General features: G+C 42.1%; 1 protein-coding gene across 1 annotated transcript in view; it reads left to right on the forward strand.

The window, feature by feature from the left end:
- The first annotated feature begins 432 nt into the window (after positions 1-432).
- naa25 (N-alpha-acetyltransferase 25, NatB auxiliary subunit) overlaps positions 433-20804 on the forward strand; it is a 95514-nt gene continuing 75142 nt past the window's right edge. Inside the window, exon 1 of the mRNA XM_063034115.1 lies at positions 433-529. Within this exon, the coding sequence (XP_062890185.1) occupies positions 472-529 (58 nt within the window). The 5' untranslated portion in view covers positions 433-471. The remainder of the gene's footprint in view (positions 530-20804) is intronic.

A 20804-nucleotide genomic window follows, 5' to 3' on the forward strand; every position in this document is an offset into this window, starting at 1 on the left:
TCCCGATAACCGGTACCCAATGAACCAACCTCCCATGACAAACATGAGAAAGTCTGCAGATGCTGGAAATGCAAAGCGACGCGCACAAGATGCCAGAGGAAGTCAGCAGGTCAGGGCGGCATCTATGAAAATGAATATTTCGGGCAGAGACCCTTCATCAGGACTTCCCATGATGTTTACTTGTATACATTACCGTGCAGGAAAGAGGAAATGACTTCTGGCTAAGAGGAAACAAGCCAAGCTGAACAATTTTGAACAAATTGATGTTGAAGAAGCACAATTTGGACAGGTTCGGGCTGTTTGCCAGCCCTGGTTAGAGTGATACCTAGTCATAATTTGAAACGTTTATTGATACAAAAGCCATGAAAGCTCTGCGCATGCTCCCAGTTTGGCGGCTGCTCCGGCAATGGTCATGCGCAGTGACCAGACGAACTGGCTTGAACTGCACATGTGCAGCAGCGGAGAGTCATCATGGCGGCGCGTAGCCATGTGCAGGATCCCAATGACAGGAGGCTGCGTCCAATATACGGTAATGGAATTATTCCTCGTTTCGTATGTGCAACGTTTGTCCAGTCATATTTTATAATCAAAAGCTAAGCGCCTCCAGTACCAGCTTGCGCTGCTATTTTTACGCATTGACTCATTTTGTTGCTAGGCCGCAGATATGTCCTGGAGCTTGAGTTACACCACACTTGAGAATCCAACCCGTGAACGAATGTTTCTACTGGCAGTTCAGGGTTGATGTGAGGTTCACATTTCATTACTAATGTTTTTTTTTAGTGGGTATGTATTTAAGAAAAGTTGCTTGGGCCTTTGGACAGCGGTATTCCAGTGTGGTATTTCTACTGGCGCTAGAACCTGTTGATTTCCCCAGTAGACAGAGATAGGAGTTTTAGAGAATTACTATTTGGTGAAAGTGAAGCAAATGAAATTTTGGGAGTATAGCCCAGTAGTTTATATGTTTTTCGGAAGTCTGTGTCAACTGACCTTGTATTGCAGCGAATAGAGTTTGTCTAGAGCAACATATTAATGATATTTGGCCTGATGATGTTTTCAGTCACGGAATCCGGTTAGCCGATAGCAGGAGCTCAATAATTTTTGGAAAACTGTCATACTTAGCTGAAGATAATGCAGAATTAACGCAGTGGACTGTTTTTTTTTGGTTTCAAAATGAAAGTGAAATATCTATACGTTTGTGTAACGTGACCATTTAATTAATGGGTCATTATTTGATAAAGTGGATTGTGTTGACATTTTCATTTCCTTTTAAGCATTTTATACAAATGATCTTTTGTTCTGTTGTTAAGTATGTGATTTTATGTATGATGAGCACTTTATCGTCACTACCCCAATTAAGTTACCAAGTGTTCTTGAGAATACGAGTTGTGTTAATAAATAAATGGAAATACAGGTTGAGTATCCCTTAGCTGAAATGTTTGGGGCTGGAAGAGTTTCGGATTTTGGAATATGAAGTGTGATAGCTTGGGATGGCCATCATTTCCAACTCTGAATTTATGTGCCACCAGTAAGCAGACTTTGTCTTTCACTTGTTCATGTACTTATCAGTAAAAATGATTACATACCATAAATATAAAGAAAATTATAATGTGTGCAGGGTAACAAAAGCAGCACAGCAGCATCAGGAGAACACCCGAATCAGCTGTTGAACAACAAAAAAAAGCGGAATGGCTTTCAGTCTCCATACTATGGAGTGCTTTGATTAGAAGATTACAGTACACTGTATTAGTATTTTACTTTTCTAAGGTTTTACCTAAGGTATAAAAACAATCAGCAGTGTAGACTTGATCTGGACTTAGATTTTCATTAGTGACGCTTTAAAAATTTAATGCTGTTATGTAAGGTATAAAGACAATCAACATCATAGACTTGTTCTGGTTCTAGATTTTTGTCATCAACAGATACTTTAAGAATTTAATTCTGTGCCTTTTCTTAAATTTCTGCAGCCAGCCTGCTGAATATTCTGAATTACCTTCAGTTTTCATTTTGTCTGATAGATCTTTGCTTGTTTCATGATCAGCATACCGTTAAGCGGCATATGTTCACTCCCATGCTGATGACACATGATTGAGATCTTCATTTTTCACCTTGTGCAATGTTTTTCTATTTTTCCTTGACTTCTGTTTATTACATGTGTGAGGTCACTTCTCAGAACTGTCTGTGGTGTGCAGAGACCTACACATCACCTGGGAACCTTCCCAGCATTTTGTGGTATTTTCCATTTCCTTTGTGTGGCGCGTCAGTGCTGAAAAAAATACGGATTTGGGAGGGTTTTGGATTTTGGAATTTCCGATAAGGGTACTCAAACTGTCATAATCTAACATTGATGGATAAATCCTAAATTGGAAAGTTAATGTATTGGCTGCTGAAAGTGTATATTAAGAAAATGGAATATTTTTATCATTGCTAATAATTTAGATTAGATTATGAGGACAGGCAGTCCTCTTTTATTGTCATTTAGTAATGCATGCATTAAGAAATGATACAATGTTCCTCCAGAATGATATCACAGAAACACAAGACAAACCGATTGAAAAACTGATAAAAACCACATAATTATAACATATAGTTACAACAGTGCAAAGCAATACCGTAATTTGATGAAGAACAGACCATGGGCACGGTAAAAAAAGTCTCAAAGTCTCTCAAAAGTCCCGTCATCTCACGCAGACGGTAGAAGGAAGAAAAAAAACTTTCCTGCCATGAGCGTCCAGCGCCGCAAACTTGCCGATGCAGCATCCTGGAAGCACCCGACCACAGCCGACTCTTGAGTCCGTCCGAAAACTTCGAGCCTCCGACACCGAACACCATCTCTGCCGAGTGCTTCGACCCCAGCCCCGGCAATAGGCAAAGCCAAAGATTTGGGGCCTTCCCCTCCGGAGATTCTCAATCGCACAGTAGCAGTGGCAGCGAAGCAGGCATTTCAGGAGTTTCTCCAGGTATTCCTCTGTGCTTCTCACATCTGTCTCCATCAAATCAGGATTGTGCACGGCCCCTAGTTAACACATATGATATCATTTCGGAGTGGCCGCACGTGCTGCGTCGCGTCGCCATCATCTCCTCCTCCTTTAGTGATTTTGCTAGATTATTAGACTATATTTAAATTCCACATCTGTTGTTGTGGTTTTGGAGATCGTGTCTCTGAACTGTTTGTCCACATCTCTGTTACTAGATCAGTAGTTTAATTGCTGCTCCATTACTATACACCTTAGTAGAGGTGACTTGTGATTTCAGGATAACAAAAAAGCTGAACTTGAAGCAGAAGAGAATATTTCAAAGCTCAAAGTAAATTTATTATCAAAGTGCATGTATGTCACAATATGCATGAGATTCATTTTCTTGCAGGCATTCACAGTAAATACAAAGAAACAACATAATCAATGAAAACTGCATGCAATCAATGTGCAAAAGATAAACTATGCAAATAAAAAAGACTGTTAAGTAAGTTATGTTGAGAATGTTATAGAATCCTTGGTTGTGGAATCAGTTCAGTGTTGGGGTGAGTGAAGTTATCTCCTCTGGTTCAATAGCTTGATGGTTGAGGAGTAATAACTGTTTCCGAACCTGCAGGTGCGGGACCTCAGGCTCTGTACCTCCTTGCTGATAACAGCAGTGAGAAGAGAGCATGGGCTGGATGATGGTGGTGCATGTTGATGGATGCAGCTTTCCAGCACTTAGTGTAGATGTGCTCACTGGTGGGGAGGGCATTGCCCGTAATGGACTGGGCTGCATCCACTACTTTTTGTAGGCTTTTCTGTTCAAGGGCTTTGGACAGTCCGTGATGCAACCAGTCAATGTACTCTCCACCACATATCATAGAAATTTTAGATGAAATCCTAAATCTTTGCAGGCTTCTAAGAAAGTAGAGATACTGCTTTTGTACATGCTGGACCCAGGACAGATCCTCTGAATTGATAACACTGAGGAATTTAAACCCTCTTCACCTCTGATCCCCATATGAGGACAGGCTTATGGACTTCCGGTTTCCTACTCCTATAGTCTATAATCAGCTCTTTGGTTCTGTTGATGTTGAGTAAGAAGTTGTTGTGGCACCATTCGGTTAGATTTTCAATGTCCTTCATATCTGCTGATTCATTACCACTTTTGATTCTGACAGCAATAGAGGTGTCATCAGCATATGGTATTGGAGCTGTGCTTAGCCTCACAGCACAAAGTGAGTAGAGCAGAGGATTAAGCACACAGCCTTGTGGGGTACCTGTGGTGATGGGGATTGTGGAGGAGATGTTGCCAAGCTGAACTGACTGAGATCTGCAAATGAGGAAAGTGAGGTATTGAGGCCTATTGATTATTGATCAATAGTGAGGTATTGATTGGTTTTCAGGGGATGATGGTGTTAAATGCAGAGCTGTAGTCAATGAAGTACATCCTGATGTATACATCTTCACTGTGCAGTTGTCCTGGGATTGAGTGAAGAGCTAATAAGATGGCATCTGCTGTTGACCTGTTGAGACAGTAGGCAAACTGGAGCAGGTCCAAGTCGGTCCTCAGGCAGGAGTTGATGTGTTTCATCAAACTGTCAAAGCACTTCATCGCCATGGGTGTAAGTGCTACTGGACAATAGTCACTGAGGCAGGTTACCATGTTGTTCTTGAAGTCTGCTTGAAACTGCAAGATTGTCAAAGTGAGAAGTTAAAGATCTCAGTGAACACGCCAGCTAGTTGATCAGCACAGGTCTATAGTACTCAGCCAGATGCCCAATCTGGTCTGGATGCTTTCTGTGGATTCACCCTCCTGAAGGATGCTGTCTCGTCAACCTCCGACTGAAAGCATATGGTTGTCAAGGTGCCTCCATGTTTTGTCAGTCAAAGCAAGGATAAAAGATATCGAGCTCATCTGGAAGTGAAACCTTGTCACATATGTCGCTTGGTTTTACTTGGTTGGAGCTGCCTTGCCATTCAAGCCCTGCCACAGCTGTTCAGCATCCTTCTGTGCTTCACATTTTTTCCAGAACTGTCACTTTGCATGTGAGATGGCTTTCTGGAGGTTATGTCTGAACCTCTTGAATCTAGGTCGCCAAACCTGAACACCACTGATCTGTTACCCTCAGCAGATTGCGGATCTCTTGGTTGGGGAAGACTCTGAATGATTTGTGGAGACACACTCATTCACGACTTTATAAAGATCGTGACAACGTTCAGGTTCAGATCGTATTTGTTCAGATCCTCTGAGTCCCTGAACACGTACCAGTGCACTGACTGAAAGCATTCCTGCAGCTGCTCCTCTGCCTCCCGTGACCACCTCTTTATTGTTCTTCCCTCTGGAGCTTTGCTGTTCAACTGCTGCCTGGATGCAGGTAGGAGGGGAACAGTCTTAGACATTTGTCTGCATGTGCAGTCTTAGGATGTGAAATTTGTGAACACTTTACTGAAAAGTCTTCTGTCACAAATAATGATTTGGTATTTAAAAGAATAGAATGAAATCTTGTCATTTGGATGAATAGAATTATTGCTGCTTTGAATGTCAAAAAGTAACCGTGGATACCTGCTATTTTGCTGCACCTAATGGTTAAAGGAAACTCAACATCTTGAAAGAGTGACTGACACTCTTTGGATGTAATTTGCCTCATTTCATTTCCATTATCCTCAGCACCCTACCTGCCATTCTATCACTGCCACCATGTTGTTACTCTTTGAGCCTCAATGAAAAATCCCAGTAAACTGAAAACTCCATTTGAAGAAAGGTGGGAGTTGGAAAATTGGAAAATATAGCCCATTGTAAGAGTCATGTATCTGTGTTGCATGTTTATTATTGTAACTTGTCACAATAGTGGGAGTGTGGTAAAAACAAGGGGGAGCAAGTTGCGCATTCTTGCTTATTTCATGGCAGTTTGTAGTTTGAGACTGGTGGAGGTCATTTATCTACGCTGACCACTTAATGTCGATTCAAGATTGTATGTTTGCTAATTGCTAATAAAGGGTTGAATAAAGAATTTGACTCTTTGGAGCAGTCATTTCATTGGAGCTGGAGGCTGCATCATGCAAGTATAACAACCCCGTAGTGATTGTAGGCTAGCAGCAATTATTTTGATTTTGAATTAGTTTTTGCTGTGACACCCAGTTAGCAAGGAAAATTAAATTTCAATAACTGTGTCACAAAATCCTACAATGATTGGACAATCAACATGTATTAATTATAAGGATTTTTTTCACAGGTATATTAGTTTTATTGAAGAAAGAATTGTCAGGGTAACTAAGAGGGAAACCAATGGATTTTAAAAGGAAATTTGGTAAGATTCCTTACAGAGAAGGTTGCACATTATCAAGGAAAAAGGATTCATTAAAGTTCAGGAAAAAAAGTAGGAATAAATGGTTAGATAACCAGTTGCTGCTGCTCAGGATCTGCAAGGTTCAGACCTGGGCCCTAAGTTATTAACAATATATTGATGAACTAATAAAGATATCAAATATAATAGACCTACTTTTGCTGATGTTAGCTAAAAAAGCAAAGTGAGGTGAACATGGTAGCGTGACGATTAGCATAATGCTATTATGGTGCCAGTGACCCAGGGTCAATTCCGCCACTGTCTCCAGGTTCTCCCCATGACCGCATCAGTTTCCTCCGGTGCTCCCACTTTCCAAAGACCGATGGATTGGTAGGTTAAATGGTCACGTGGGTGTAATTAGGTGGTGCGAGCTTGTTGGGCTTGAAGAGCCTTTTACCGTGCTGTATCTCAACATAAGTGTACAAGTGGATGTAGACAGGTGAATTGACTGTACAGCATTGAATTATAATTCAGCAAAGGCTGAGGTTGTTCCATTTTTATTTGAAAGAATAGAACTGTTTAAAAAAAACAAAGTATAGTGTATGTTGGGGTGCCGAAGATTTTGATGAGTTAGTTTTATTAAGTTCAATTAAGTTAATTCAAGTTCAGTTAGCAATTGGAAAGATAGGTATGATGTCGACCGTGGCACAAGGTACTTAGAAAAGGACGAGTAGCGATGTTTACATTTGTATGAGGTTTTCATGCTGGACTGCAGTTTTGGTCTCTCCATTAAGAAGGAATGAATTTGCCTTAGAAGTAGGCCTAGTAAATTGATTCCTGGAAATGAGTTTCTTCAGAGACGTGGTTGGATAAGGTTTGTTCACTAAAGTTTTGAAGAATAAGGGAATTTTCTTCATGCAAGATTTTGATATGATCTAATAAAGTTCAAATGTAACTCTTACTCATAATAAAGTGAATGGAAGACACAGGTCAATGATTCTTTGGTACTGGAATGATGAGCTTAGAAATTTGAAGACAAGCCTATGGAAAACAAGATATTCTGATCCAGTAATGGGGTGTCACATTTCTCTCTCTTTTCCCCTTCTATATTCCATCAATGTACAGTTTAAATGACCTATATTGGGGTGATTCTACATTAATACTAGGATTTCCATGAAAAGCAATTCTTGATGGGCTCAAAATCTTCATGGGAGTTGCTTTAATTTTTTTGACAGCTGACCTGCCTAATGTGCTCTCAGAAAGTAGTAAATCTGTGGATTTTTTTTTTCAAATTCTTAGCTTTTTTTTTCATTCTCTTCCCTTCACATATCTGACACCAAACTTTAGAGTTCTATTGTTCAATAGTTTGTGAAACCTTTTTCTTTGCATTATGTGTCTGATTTTTGGGGAGGCCTATAGAGGCCCCACAGTAACCATGTAAGTGTGACATTGTTAATTTTTCCATCAATTTTCAAGAAAATGTGGGAGTTGGTAGTTTTCTGGGAAACCTAGGTTGTTACTAGTGCAATACACAAAATGCTTGAGGAATTCAATAAATCAGACAGCATCAGTGGATGGATATAAACAGTCAGTGTTTTGGGCTGAGACCCTTCATCAGCCTTGACTTGTTGAGTTTCTCCAGCATTTTGTGTGTGTGTGTTACTCAAGATTTCCAGCATCTACAGAATCTTTTGTGTTTGCCATTAGATGTTATATTGCAACATAATAAATCAGACATACATTAATTTGTAAGAACGCATGGTTTGTTAAGAAGGAAGGATGATCAGTATGTTTGTAGATGATAGGAAAATTGGTGGTGTTAAGGGTGATGAAGAATTGGTTCAAGTTTACAGCAGGATATGTAGATCAGTAACAAATTGGGTTGAGTTTTGGAAGGTGGAATTTAATGCTGACAAATGCAAGGTTATGTATTTTGGGATATCAAAGCAAGGTAGGAGTACTGTCGATGGTGGGCACAACAATGTGGGCTGAAGGGCCTGTACTGTGCTGTACTATTCTATGTTCTATGGTAGGACACTATGGAATGTTGATGGACACTATGGAATGTCGATGAACATTGAACATTCGAACCTGGAGGTCCATGAATCAATCCTCATTACGGGATCAGAGATGGAGAGGGTCAATAACTAAATTCCTGGGTGTCATCATCTCAGAGGACCTGTCCTGGGCCCAGAATATATTATGGAAAAAAAGCATGGCAGCTTCTGTACTTGGGAGTTTGCAAATATTCAGCATGACATCTAAGAGTTTGACAAACTATTTGGTGGAGAGTATATTGACTGGTTGCATTGCAGCTTGGTAAAGATACTGCACATTATATCCATTCCCATGTTGGCATCCTGTATTATTATCATGTATACCCAAGTTACCTTTAATTGACTGGCTAATAAGACTCCAGGCACTCATTAATAGCTATCATCATATTTTCATATCTAATGCCTACAAAAAATATTCATCTGCCTTGGAAGCTTTCATGTTTTATTGATTTAAAACATTGAATCACAGTGGATTTAATTTGGCTTTTTTGACAGTGATCAACAGAAGAGAATGTATCAAAGTGAAACAGATCTCTACAAAGTGATCTAAATTAATTACAAACATAAAACACAAATTGACTGCATAAGTATTCACACCCTTCAAGTCAGTATTTAGTAGACGCACCCTTGGCAGCAATTACAGCCTTCAGCCTGCGGGTAGGTCTCCCATCAGCTTTGTACATCTGGACACTGCAATTTTTCCCCATTCTTTATAAACTGCTCAAGCTTTGTCAGAGTGCATGGAGATTGTGAGTGAACAGCCCTTTTCAAGTCCAGATTCAAATTCTCAATTTGATTCAGGTCTGGACTCTGACTTGGCCATTCCAGGATATTAACTTTGTTGTTTTTAAGCCATTCCTGTGTAGCTTTGGCTTTGTGCTTGGGGGTCATTGTCTTTTCAAATCTTCTCCCAAGTCGCAGTTCTTTTGCAGACTGCATCAGGTTTTCCTCCAGGATTTCCCTATATTTTGCTGCATTAATTTTACCTCCTATATTCACAAGTTTTCCAGGGCCTGCTGCAGTGAATCATCCCCACAGCATGATGCAGCCACCACCATGCTTCACGGTAGGGATGGTGTGTTTTTGATGATGTGCAGTGTTGGCTTACACCAAACATAGTGTTTAGTTTCATGGTCAAAAAGCTCAATTTTAGTTTCATCAGACCATAGAACCTTTGGACTTTGGAGTCTCCCACATGCCTTTTGGGAAACTCTAGCCCAGATTTCATGAGAGTTTTTTTCAAAAGTGGCTTTCTCTTTGCCACTCTCTCATAAAACTGCAACTGGTAAAGCACCCGGGCAACAGTTCTATGCGCAGTTTCTCCCATCTCAGCCACTGAAGCTCGTAACTCTTCTGGAGTTGTCAGAGGCCTCTTGGTGGCTTCTTTCACTTGTCTCCTTGCACGGTCATTCAGTTTTTGAGGATTGTCTGCTGTAGACAGATTTACAGTTGCACCATATTCTTCCCATTACTTGACTTAACTGTACTCCAAGGGACTTGGAAATTTTCTTGTATCCATCTCCTGACTTGTGCCTGCCATTAACCTTTTTGCAGAGTTGCTTGGAGTCTTCTTTTGTCTTCATGGTGTAGTTTTTGTTAGTATACTGACTCGCCAGCATGGGGATCTTCCAGATCCATGTGTATTTTTTTTCCCACAATCAATTGAAATGCCTTGACTGCACACAGGTGATCTCCATTTAACTAATTATGTGACTTCTAAAGGCAATTGGCTATACAAGTGATAATTACGGGGAGTGAATGCTTATACAATCAATTCTATTGTGTTTTATATTTGTAATTAATTTGGATCACTTTGTAGAGATCTATTTTCACTTTGACACAAGTCTTTTTTTCTATTGATCAGTTTCAAAAAAGCCAAATTAAATCCACTGTGATTCAATGTTGTAAAACAATAAAACATGAAAATGTCAAAGGGGTGTGAATACTTTTTATAGGCACTGTATGAACCCATGATGCAGGAAGCACAAGACTGGTTTGTGAGATGTGTCATGAACAATATTGTACAGTGACTCAGGTAGCATAAATTTAGTTGAGAGAACATTTGTTAAGAATTCCCACCATCGGCAAAGTGATCATACTAGGGTCAACTTAAAAGTACATTTTATCATAGAACATAGAATACTACAGCATAGTACAGGCCCTTCGGCCCACAATGTTGTGCCGACCCTCAAACCCTGCCTCCCATATAAGCTCCCACCTTAAATTCCTCCATATACCTGTCTAGTAGTCTCTTAAGCTTCACTAGTGTATCTGCCTCCACCACTGACTCGGGCAGTGCATTCCACGCACCAATCACTCTCTGAGTAAAAAGCCTTCCTCTAATATCCCCCTTGAACTTCCCACCCCTTACCTTAAAGCCATGTCCTCTTGTATTGAGCAGTGGTGCCCTGGGGAAGAGGCACTGGCTGTCCACTCTATCTATTCCTCTTATTATCTTGTACACCTCTATCATGTCTCCTCTCATCCTCCTTCTCTCCAAAGAGTAAAGCCCTAGCTCCCTTAATCTCTGATCCTAATGCATACTCTCTAAACCAGGCAGCATCCTGGTAACTCTCCTCTGTATCCTTTCCAATGCTTTCACATCCTTCCTATAGTGAGGCGACCAGAACTGGACACAGTACTCCCAAGTGTGGCCTGACCAGAGTTTTATAGAGCTCCATCATTACATCACAACTCTTAACTCTATCCCTCGACTTATGAAAGCTAACGCTCCATAAGCTTTCTTAACTACCCTATCCACCTGTGAGGCAACTTTCAGGGATCTGTGGACGTGTACTCCCAGATCCCTCTGCTCCTCCACACTACCAAGTATCCTGCCATTTACTTTCTACTCTGCCTTGGAGTTTGTCCTTCCAAAGTGTTCCACCTCACACTTCTCCGGGTTGAACTCCATCTGCCACTTCTCAGCCCACTTCTGCATCCTATCAATGTCTCTCTGCAATCTTTGACAGTCCTCTACTCTATCTACAACACCACCAACCTTTGTGTCGTCTGCAAACTTGCCAGGACGAAAGCCCTTCCTGTCTACCCGTCCCCCCCAGTTCCTTTGCCTTGTACCTTAAACTAGTTTCCTCCAGTTACCACAAGACACCTTCTCCTCACTTACCCCAATAAAACCCTGTCTAATTTTGAATATCTCTATTAGATTAGATTAGATTATGAGGACAGGCAGTCCTCTTTTATTGTCATTTAGTAATGCATGCATTAAGAAATGATACAATTTGTTCCTCTAGAATGATATCACAGAAACACAAGACAAACCAAGACTAAAAACACTGACAAAAACCACATAGTTGTAACATATAGTTACAACAGTGCAAACAATACCGTAATTTGATAGAAGAACAGACCATGGGCATGGTAAAAAGTCTCAAAGTCTCTCGAAAGTCCCATCATCTCACGCAGACGGTTGAAGGAAGAAAACTCTTCCTGTCATGAGCTTCCAGCGCCGCAAACTTGCTGATGCAGCATCCTGGAAACACCCGACCACAGTCCGACTCCAAGTCCATCCGAAAACTTTGCGTCTCTGACCAGCTCTCCGACACTGAGCACCATCTCTGCCGAGCGCTTCGACCCCTGCCCCGGCAACAGGCAATAGGCAAAGCCGAGGATTCGGGGCCTTCCCCTCCGGAGATTCTCGATCGCACAGTAGCAGCGGCAGCAAAGCAGGCATTTCAGAAGTTTCTCCGGATGTTCCTCTGTGCTTCTCACGACTGTCTCCATCAAATCCGGATTGTGCATGGCATCCTAGTTCACAGATGCGATATCAATTCGGAGCAGTCGCGCCATCTTCTCCTCCCCTTCAAATTTTATCAAATCTTTAAAATTATTTGCTTCAAGGAGAGTAGTTTTCCTGGTCTTTGTTTCCATGCTTAACTTAAGCTTTGCAAATACGCAACTTTAAAATGATACTATCGCACTTGACTCGCACTGATGTGCAAGTCCAGGGGACGTTTTCAATTTCTGCCTTCTACCTGTTTCTATTCCCTTCCATAGATGTGTAGTGGGGAGTACATTGGCTTCAACACAGCCCAGTATGGAAACACCAATGCCACAAACAGAAGATCCTACGAAAAGTAGCAGATATGACCCAGTCCATCATGGGTAAAGCCCTCCCAACCATTGAGCACATCTACATGGAGCATTGTTGCAGCAAAGTAGCGTCCATCGTCAGGGACCCCCACCACCCAGGACATGCTCTCTTCTCACTGCTGCCATCAGGAAGAAGGTACAGGAGCCTCAGGACTCACCCCACCAGTTTCAGCAACAGTTAGTACAGCTCAGCCATCAGGCTCTTGAACTTCACTTGCCCCATCACTGAATTGTTTCCACAACCTAGGGACTGCCTTTAAGGATGCTTCATCTCATGTTCTCAATATATATTGCTTTTTTATTTATTATTAATGTTATTAAGATTTGATAGGCTGTGCTTGTTTTCCCTGGAGCAAAAGAAGCTCAAAGTTTAAACTAAATTTATTATCAAAGTCCGTTCCCATGCAATACCTTGAGATTCATTTTCTTGCAGGCATTCACAGAAAAATAGAAATAAAATTTTGTGAGAGACAATAGATAAGTAGGCCAAGACTGTGCTAATAAAAGTAAACAAGAACACGTTATATAGAGTCCTTGAAAGTGAGACTCTAGGTTGTAGAATCAGGTCAGAGTAGCAGTGACCGAAGTTATCCACACTGGTTCAGGAGCCTGTGGGTTGTGTGGTGATAACTGTTCCTGAACCTGGTGGTGTGGGACTTCTTGCCCAGTGGTAGTAGTGAGAAAAGGGCATGGACTGGATGAAGGGGGCCTTTGATGGTGGATGCTGCTGTCTCGCGGCAGTACTTCATTGCAGGAGTCTTTGCCAGTGATGGACTGGACTATATCCACTTTCCGTGGCCTTTTCTGTTCCTGGGTATTGTATTTTTTCATGCAATGCTGTGATGCAACCAGGTAGGATACTCCCCACTTCGCTGCTGTAAAAGTTTCAAAGTTTTGGGTGTCAATGCCAAGGTGGTGTCTCACCTTGTAATGACACTTGTTTGCTGGGCCCAGGACAGATCCATTGATATGTTAAAAGGAATTTAATTCTACTGACTCTCTCCACCTCCAATCTCCTAATGTGGACTGGCTCATGGACCACCGGCTCTTTCTTTCTGCAGTCAATAATCAGTTCTTTGGTTTTGAGTGAGAGATTGTTGTGGTACCACTCCATCAGATTTCTAGTGTCCCTGCTGTATGGTAATACCTTAGATTTGACCAACAGCAGTGATATCATCAGCAAACTTAAGTATGGCAATGGAGCTGGCTTGGCTATGCAATCATAAGTATAAAGTGAGTGGAGCAGGGGGCTAAGCACAGAGCCTTGTGGTTCACCTGTGCTGTTGGTGAGAGTGGAAGAGATGTTACCAATCAGATAAAACCTGATAAAATATATCTAGGTCATGTTAGTGTAGGTAGTCAAAATTTATTTTTCCCCATAGTGTAGGGCATCAAGAACAAGTGAACATACTTTAAAGGTGAGAGGTAGGAGATTTAAATGGGATCTTGGGGTATATTCATGTTGGAATGTTGGAGGGTGTATTGGAGTCTGAAACAATCTTTGCGACATTTAGATAAAAACATAAATATAGTTGCAAAAAAAAGTTTGTGAACCCTTTGCAATTACCTGGTTTTCTGCATTAATTACTAATAAAATGTGGTTTGATGTTCATTTAAGTCACAATAATAGACAAACACAATCTGCATAAACTAATAACACAAACAATTGTACTACTCCTTGTCGATACTGTGTCCTCCATTTAAACTATCACAGTCTAGGTTCAAAAGAGTATGTGAACCTCTGGGCTAATCCTTTCTACAAAAGCTGTTTGGAGTCGGGTGTTCCAATCAATGAGATGAGTTGTAGAGCTGGCCTGCCGTGTGTGTGTGTGTGTGTGTGTGTATACACACACATACTCGCACACACACTCACACTCGCACACACACTCACACTCGCACACACACTCACACTCGCACACACACTCACACTCGCACACACACTCGCACACACACTCTCACTCACACTCACACACTCACTCACACTCACACACTCACACTCTCACTCACACACAACACACTCGCACGCTCACACACGCGCGCACACACACTCGCGCGCACACACATACACTCTCACACACTCGCACACTCTCGCACTCACACTCACTCACACTCACACTCTCACACACACACACTCACACACACTCTCTCTCACACACACACTCACACACACTCTCTCTCACACACTCTCACACACTCTCACACACTCTCACACACTCTCACTCACACTCACGCGCACACACTCTCTCACACACACTCACACACTCTCACACTCGCACACTCACACACTCTCACACACACACTCTCACACACACACTCTCACACACACACTCTCACACACACACTCTCACACACACTCTCACACACACTCTCACACTCACACACGGTTACTGACAGAGCCTGCTCTTCTCAGGAAGGATCTGTTTATATGCACCACCCCTCAATCAAAACAACTTTCAGAGGACCTTTAGAAGGAGAATTTTACAGATGCTTGAAGCTGGAAAAGGCTTCAAAAGCATTTCTAAAGGCCCGAGTGTTCATCAGTCCACAGCAAGAGAAGTTGTCTACACATGGAGGAAATTCAGTACTGTTGCCACTCTGCTAGGAGTGGGTGCCCTACAAAGATCACACGAAGAGCACAGCATGCAATGCTGAAGGAGGTGAAAAAGAACCCAAGGGTAACAGCAAAAGACCTGCAGAAATCTCTGGAACTTGCTGAAGTTTCTGTTCATGTGCCTGCTATAAGAAAAACACTGAACAAGAATGGTGTTCATGGAAGGACAGCGCAGAGGAAACCACTGCTCTCCAAAAAAATGTTGCTGCACTTCTCGGGTTTGCAGAAGACCACCTAGTTGTTCCACAATGCTTCTGGGACAATGTTCTGTGGACAGATGAGACAAAAGTTGAACTCTTTCCTTGAAATGCACACTGCTTTGCTTGGAGGAAAAAGGACACTGCACACCACCACCAAAACCTCATCCCGACTGTGAAGCCTAGTGGAAGAAGCATCATGATTTGGGGCTGCTTTGCTGCCTCGGGGTCTGGGCAGCTTGCAGTCGTTGAGAGAACAATAAATTCAAAATTGTATTAAGACATTTTACAGGAGCATTTTCAGGGTAGCGGAAGCTTAATGGAAGTTGGATGATGCAACAAGACAATGATCCGAAAGACGAAAGTAAATCAACAACAGAATGTTTTAAAATGCAGAAAATTGTCTTTTGGAATGGCCATGTCAGAGTCCAGACCTTAACTCAATTGAGATGCTGTGGCATGACCTGAAGAAGACTATTTATGCAAGGTATGCTAGGAATACTGATGAACTGAAACAATTTTATCTGGAGGAATGGTCTAAAATTCCTTCTTGCCATTGTGCAAGTCTGGTCAGCAGCTACAGAAAACATTTGGTGGAGGTCATTGCTGCTAAAGGAGGTTCTACCAGTTATTAAATACAAGAGTTCACATACTTTTCCCCCAGCCTGAACGGTGAATGGTTGAACAATGTGTTCAATAAGGACATGAAAACTACAATTGTTTGTGTGTTATTAGTTTAAGCAACACACGCAAAATGCTGGTAGAATGCAGCAGGCCAGACAGCATCTGCAGGAAGAAGTACAGTCGGCGTTTTGGGCCGAGACCCTTCGTCAGGACTAACTGAAAGAAGGCCTTTCAACATTTATTGTTTTCAATGAGGCCATCCCTCATTTTTCTGAATTCCAGTGAGTAGGGGCCCAGAGTCATCAAACACTCCTCATACAACAAGCCTTTCAATCTTTGTATCATTTTTGTGAACCTCCTTTGAATCCTCTCTGATCTTTTCTCAAATAAGGGGCCCAAAACTGCTTACAATACTCCTAGAGAGGCCTTGCCAGTGCCTAATAAAGCCTCAACATTGCATCCTTGCTTTTATATTCTAGTCCTCAAAATGAATACTAACATCACATTTGCCATCCTCACCACTGACTTGACCTGAAAAATAACTTCAGGGAATCCTGTACGAGGAGTGAAGTCCCTTTGTGTCTCAGAATTTTGAATTTTCTCTCTATTTAGAAAATTGTGTAGGCTTTTATTTCTTCTATCAAAGTGAATGATCATACACTTCTCTACACTGTATTCCATCTGCCATTTCTTTGCCCATTCTCCTAATCTGTTTTAGCCCTTCTGTAGTCTCTCTACTTCCTAAAAACTACCTGCCCTTCCACCTATCTTTCTATTGTCTGCAAACCTGGCACAAAGCCTTCAAGTTCCATCATCCAAGTTATTGGCACTTCTGTGGACCACCGCTAGTCACTGGCTAGCCAACCCCAGAAAAAGCTCCTTTTATTCCGGCTCTTTTCCTCCTGCTAATCAGCCAATGCTCTATGCATGCTAATATCTTTCCTATAATACCATGAGCGTTTAACATTACACAGCCTCATGTCAGATGCCAATAAGTAATAGCTTTTAAGTAATATAAAGTGATGCATACAAGTCTGAACAGATCTGTAATTTATTCTGTTTCTATAAAATAGGTGTTTGCTGTTGTACTCTTGGCTGGCAGGTGGTCACACAGACATGCACTAAATTGAAAAACTTATAATTTGATTAAAGGGTTACATCTTTAATTTTCTTCTAAAAATTGCAGAGGGGGCTGATTGCTTGATTTTTAATTGGGGTTACTCCTTCCTGTCATGTGGTGCTTTTTATCCCCCACCTATAACAAAAAAAGTGGTATCGAAATAATAAGGACACAAACGCCTCTTTCAGAAAACAATAGGGTTCAGTGGGTTGATAAATCATGCACACTTTGTGCCATCTCGATGGGGTGGAAGAACTTTTCTCTGGCTCAATTAATTCAAGGATATTCCACAAGTCATGGCTTGCGGCGCATGTATCTGCGTGATCTACCTATATTTGCCTCATAAACCTTGCCACTCGCTCTCCAAGGTTTGCTGCTGATTTGGACTCTGTGAGGTCCCATTGTTCATCCTCTTAACTGGATAAACTTAAAAAGGTTTAAAAAGTGGTTTTGTATTTGAATAACCCAATCAGGAGGCAACTCCAGTATTGTGAAAGAAACAAAATCCTGGAAACACTCAGCAGGCCAGGCAGCACAGAAACATACAGCACAATACAGGCATCTGTACTAGTTACTTGAAAGCAAACCAAAACCATTGAACAACTGACTTAGATTAGATTAGATTCAACTTTATTGTCATTGTTCCAAGTACAGATTCAAAGCCAATGAAATGCAGTTAGCACCTGACCAGAAATGCAAAGAATAGTGTTATTTACAAAATAACTGCGAATAAAAAGTAAGTGCTACAGCACACAATATAAAAGTACTGAGACAGTACAATATGGATGCAATACTGCTTAGCGCTGTGATGTGAGGTTCAGCAGGGTCACAGCCTCAGGGAAGAAGCTCTTCCTGTGCCTGCTGGTGTGGGAGCAGAGGCTCCTGTAGCACCTACTGGATGGGAGGAGAGTAAAAAGTCCATGGTTAGGGTGAGATGCATTCTTGATAATGCTTTTCACCCTGCCCAGGCAGCGTTTATGGTAGATGTTCTTAATGATGGGCGATTGGGTGCCGATAATCCGCTGGGCAGTTTTCACTACACGGGACAATTGCCATACCACACCGAGATGCAGTTGGTGAGTAAGCTCTCAATGGTACAGCAGTAAAAGTCCGTCAGTATCCTAGGACAGAGGTGAGCTTTCTTAATGCTCTGCAGGAAATAAAGATGCTGTTGCACCTTTTTGATCAGGATGGAGGAGTTCAGGGACCAGGTGAGATCCTCAGAAATGTGGACTCCAAGGAATTTGAAGCTTCATACACGCTCCACTACAGCTCCGTTGATGTAGATGAGGACGTGAGTGTGGCTCCTAGCATGCCTGAAGTCCATAATGATCTTCTTGGTCTTCTGGGTGTTAAGGGCCAGGTTGTTGTCAGTACACCACGCGGCCAGGTGCAGGACCTCGTCCCTGTAGGCCGTCTCGTCATCTCCTCTGATCAGGCCAACCATCGTGGTGTCGTCTGCGAACTTGGTTATGGAGTTAGAACCATGTACAGGAATGCAGTCATAGGTGAAGAGGGCTCAGCACCTTGAGGCATGCCGGTGTTCAGGTGAGAGTGGAGGAGGAGAGGTTGTCTAACTTAACTGTTTGGGACACTGTATGAAGCGCTTCCAAATAACTGAGCTCTAAGTCAAGAAAAAGTACTTTGATCCTTTATTACGAAACCAGCAAAGATGAACAACCTTACAGTGATTTTTTTTAAAAAACCTAACAAAACTAAAATTAGCGATACAGGTGTCCCCCGCTTTTCGAACGTTCGCTTTACGAAACCACACTGTTACGAAAGACCCACATTAGTTACCTGTTTTCGCTAACAGAAGGTGTTTTCACTGTTATGGAAAAAGGCAGCGCGCGGAAAAAGCAGCGTGCGAAAAAAAGCAGCGCGCGCCCCGAGCAGCCACTCTTCCCCCGGATTCAGAATGGCACTCTGGCTGGCATTGCTTAAACACGTGCCTTTGAGCATTTGTTAGCAAGATGAGTTCTGAGGTATCGGAAAAGCCTGAAAGAGCTTGTAAGGGTGTTACACTTAGCGTAAAGCTAGACATAATTAAGCGTTTCGATTGCGGTGAACGAAGCAAGGACAAAGTGAGTTTGGCTTGTGGAGTTGACGAAGATGATGTTGAAGAGGTTTTGGCATCCCATGACCAAGAACTGATAGATGAAGAGCTGATGCAGTTGGAAGAGGAAAGGATAACAGTTGAAACCGAATGCAGTAGCGAACGGACCAAAAGTGAAGTCGTCCAGGAACTGAACATGGAGCAACTGCGTGAGATTTTCGCTGTAATGATAAAGTATGACTTTAAGTTTGAAAGGGTACGTCAGTTTAGGGCATATTTGCAGGATGGTTTGAGTGCTTACAAAGAACTGTATGATAGAAAAATGCGCGAGGCTAGCAGTCAAGCAAGCCCTCCAGTCAGCCACAGCAGACGACAAACCTCGACCTTCGACATCGAGGCAGGCAGACATAGAAGAAGATGACCTGCCTGCCCTGATCGACGAAAAGATGACACCCCCCGTCCCACCACCCCAACCCTTGGGCCGCGGACAGATACCGATTCACGGAAAATGCAGCGGTAGCCGGGTCGCGGAGAATGCAGCGGTAGCCAGGAGGCACCCAACACATCTTTAAGAAGAAAGCTGAAATAAGCTAATTAATTAGGTGCAGCCCGGCATGTAATTAATTAGCTTGTTTATTTCGTCTTTTTTCTTAAAGATGTGCTGGGTGCATCCCGGCTACCGCTGCATTCTTCGCGGATTGGTATTGGGTCGCTGCCCGGAGGGTGGGGGCCACTGCACCACCCCAATCTCCGATGACTCAGCCTAACACACCATCATCCGTGTGCTCGGCACTGTCTTCCCAATTCCGGTAAGTGATACTACACTGTACATACATTAATTCTACTTTATATAGGCTGTGTATTTTTAGGTGTTACTTGGTATGATTTGGCAGCTTCATAGTTTAAAGGTTACCAGAGAGCGCTTACGCCATGTTTTTGCCGAGAGCGCTTGCGTGAGATTTTCGCTATGGAGAACAATGCAGGCAATGATTGTGGAAAAGTATTTCTACTTTATATAGGCTGTGTATTTATCATATTATTCCTGCTTTTACTATATGTTACTGTTATTTTAGGTTTTATGTGTTATTTGGCATGATTTGGTAGGTTATTTTTGGGTCTGCGAACGCTCACAAATTTTTCCCAGATAAATAAATGGTAATTGTGTCTTCGCTTTACAACATTCCAGCTTACGAACCATTTCATAGGAACGCTCTACCTTCGGATGGCGGGGGAAACCTATATAGCAAAATAAAAGTAATTAGTGTTCAAATTAGCATAATTAAGCAATCAAAGGAAATCACCCTGGCTCACACTCTCTCAACTAAACCAAACTAAGGGTACGTCCACACTACGCCAGATAATTTTGAAAACGAAGCCTTTTCTCTTCGTTTTGCCCTCCCATCCACACTGAGCCGGCGTTTTCAGCCCCCGAAAACGGAGATTTTCGAAAATACTCTCCAGAGTGAATAAATCTGAAAACGCTTAATATCCGGCGTAGTGTGTACGAGATAACTGGAGAGATTTAAAAACATTGTCATGACAACACAACAACAATGCTTTTTTCTGCTTCTGCTTGGTACTGCGCAAGCTGTAATAACGCGCAGTCCGTGTGAACGGCGTGAGAGTTAAATTGTAAAGTGAGCTTTTTTGACTATTTAAAAACGCTGTCATGACGTGCCGGAACAGATGTTCGTTGTTTTAACAACGAAGTGAATAAGTATACTCACTTCACCCTGTTTTCTGTCCTTGCTTGTATGAAGGTGGTTTACCTATTTATGCAAGTAC

The sequence above is a fragment of the Mobula hypostoma genome, chromosome 27 (assembly GCF_963921235.1).
Source record: "Mobula hypostoma chromosome 27, sMobHyp1.1, whole genome shotgun sequence".
Taxonomy (NCBI): domain Eukaryota; kingdom Metazoa; phylum Chordata; class Chondrichthyes; order Myliobatiformes; family Myliobatidae; genus Mobula; species Mobula hypostoma.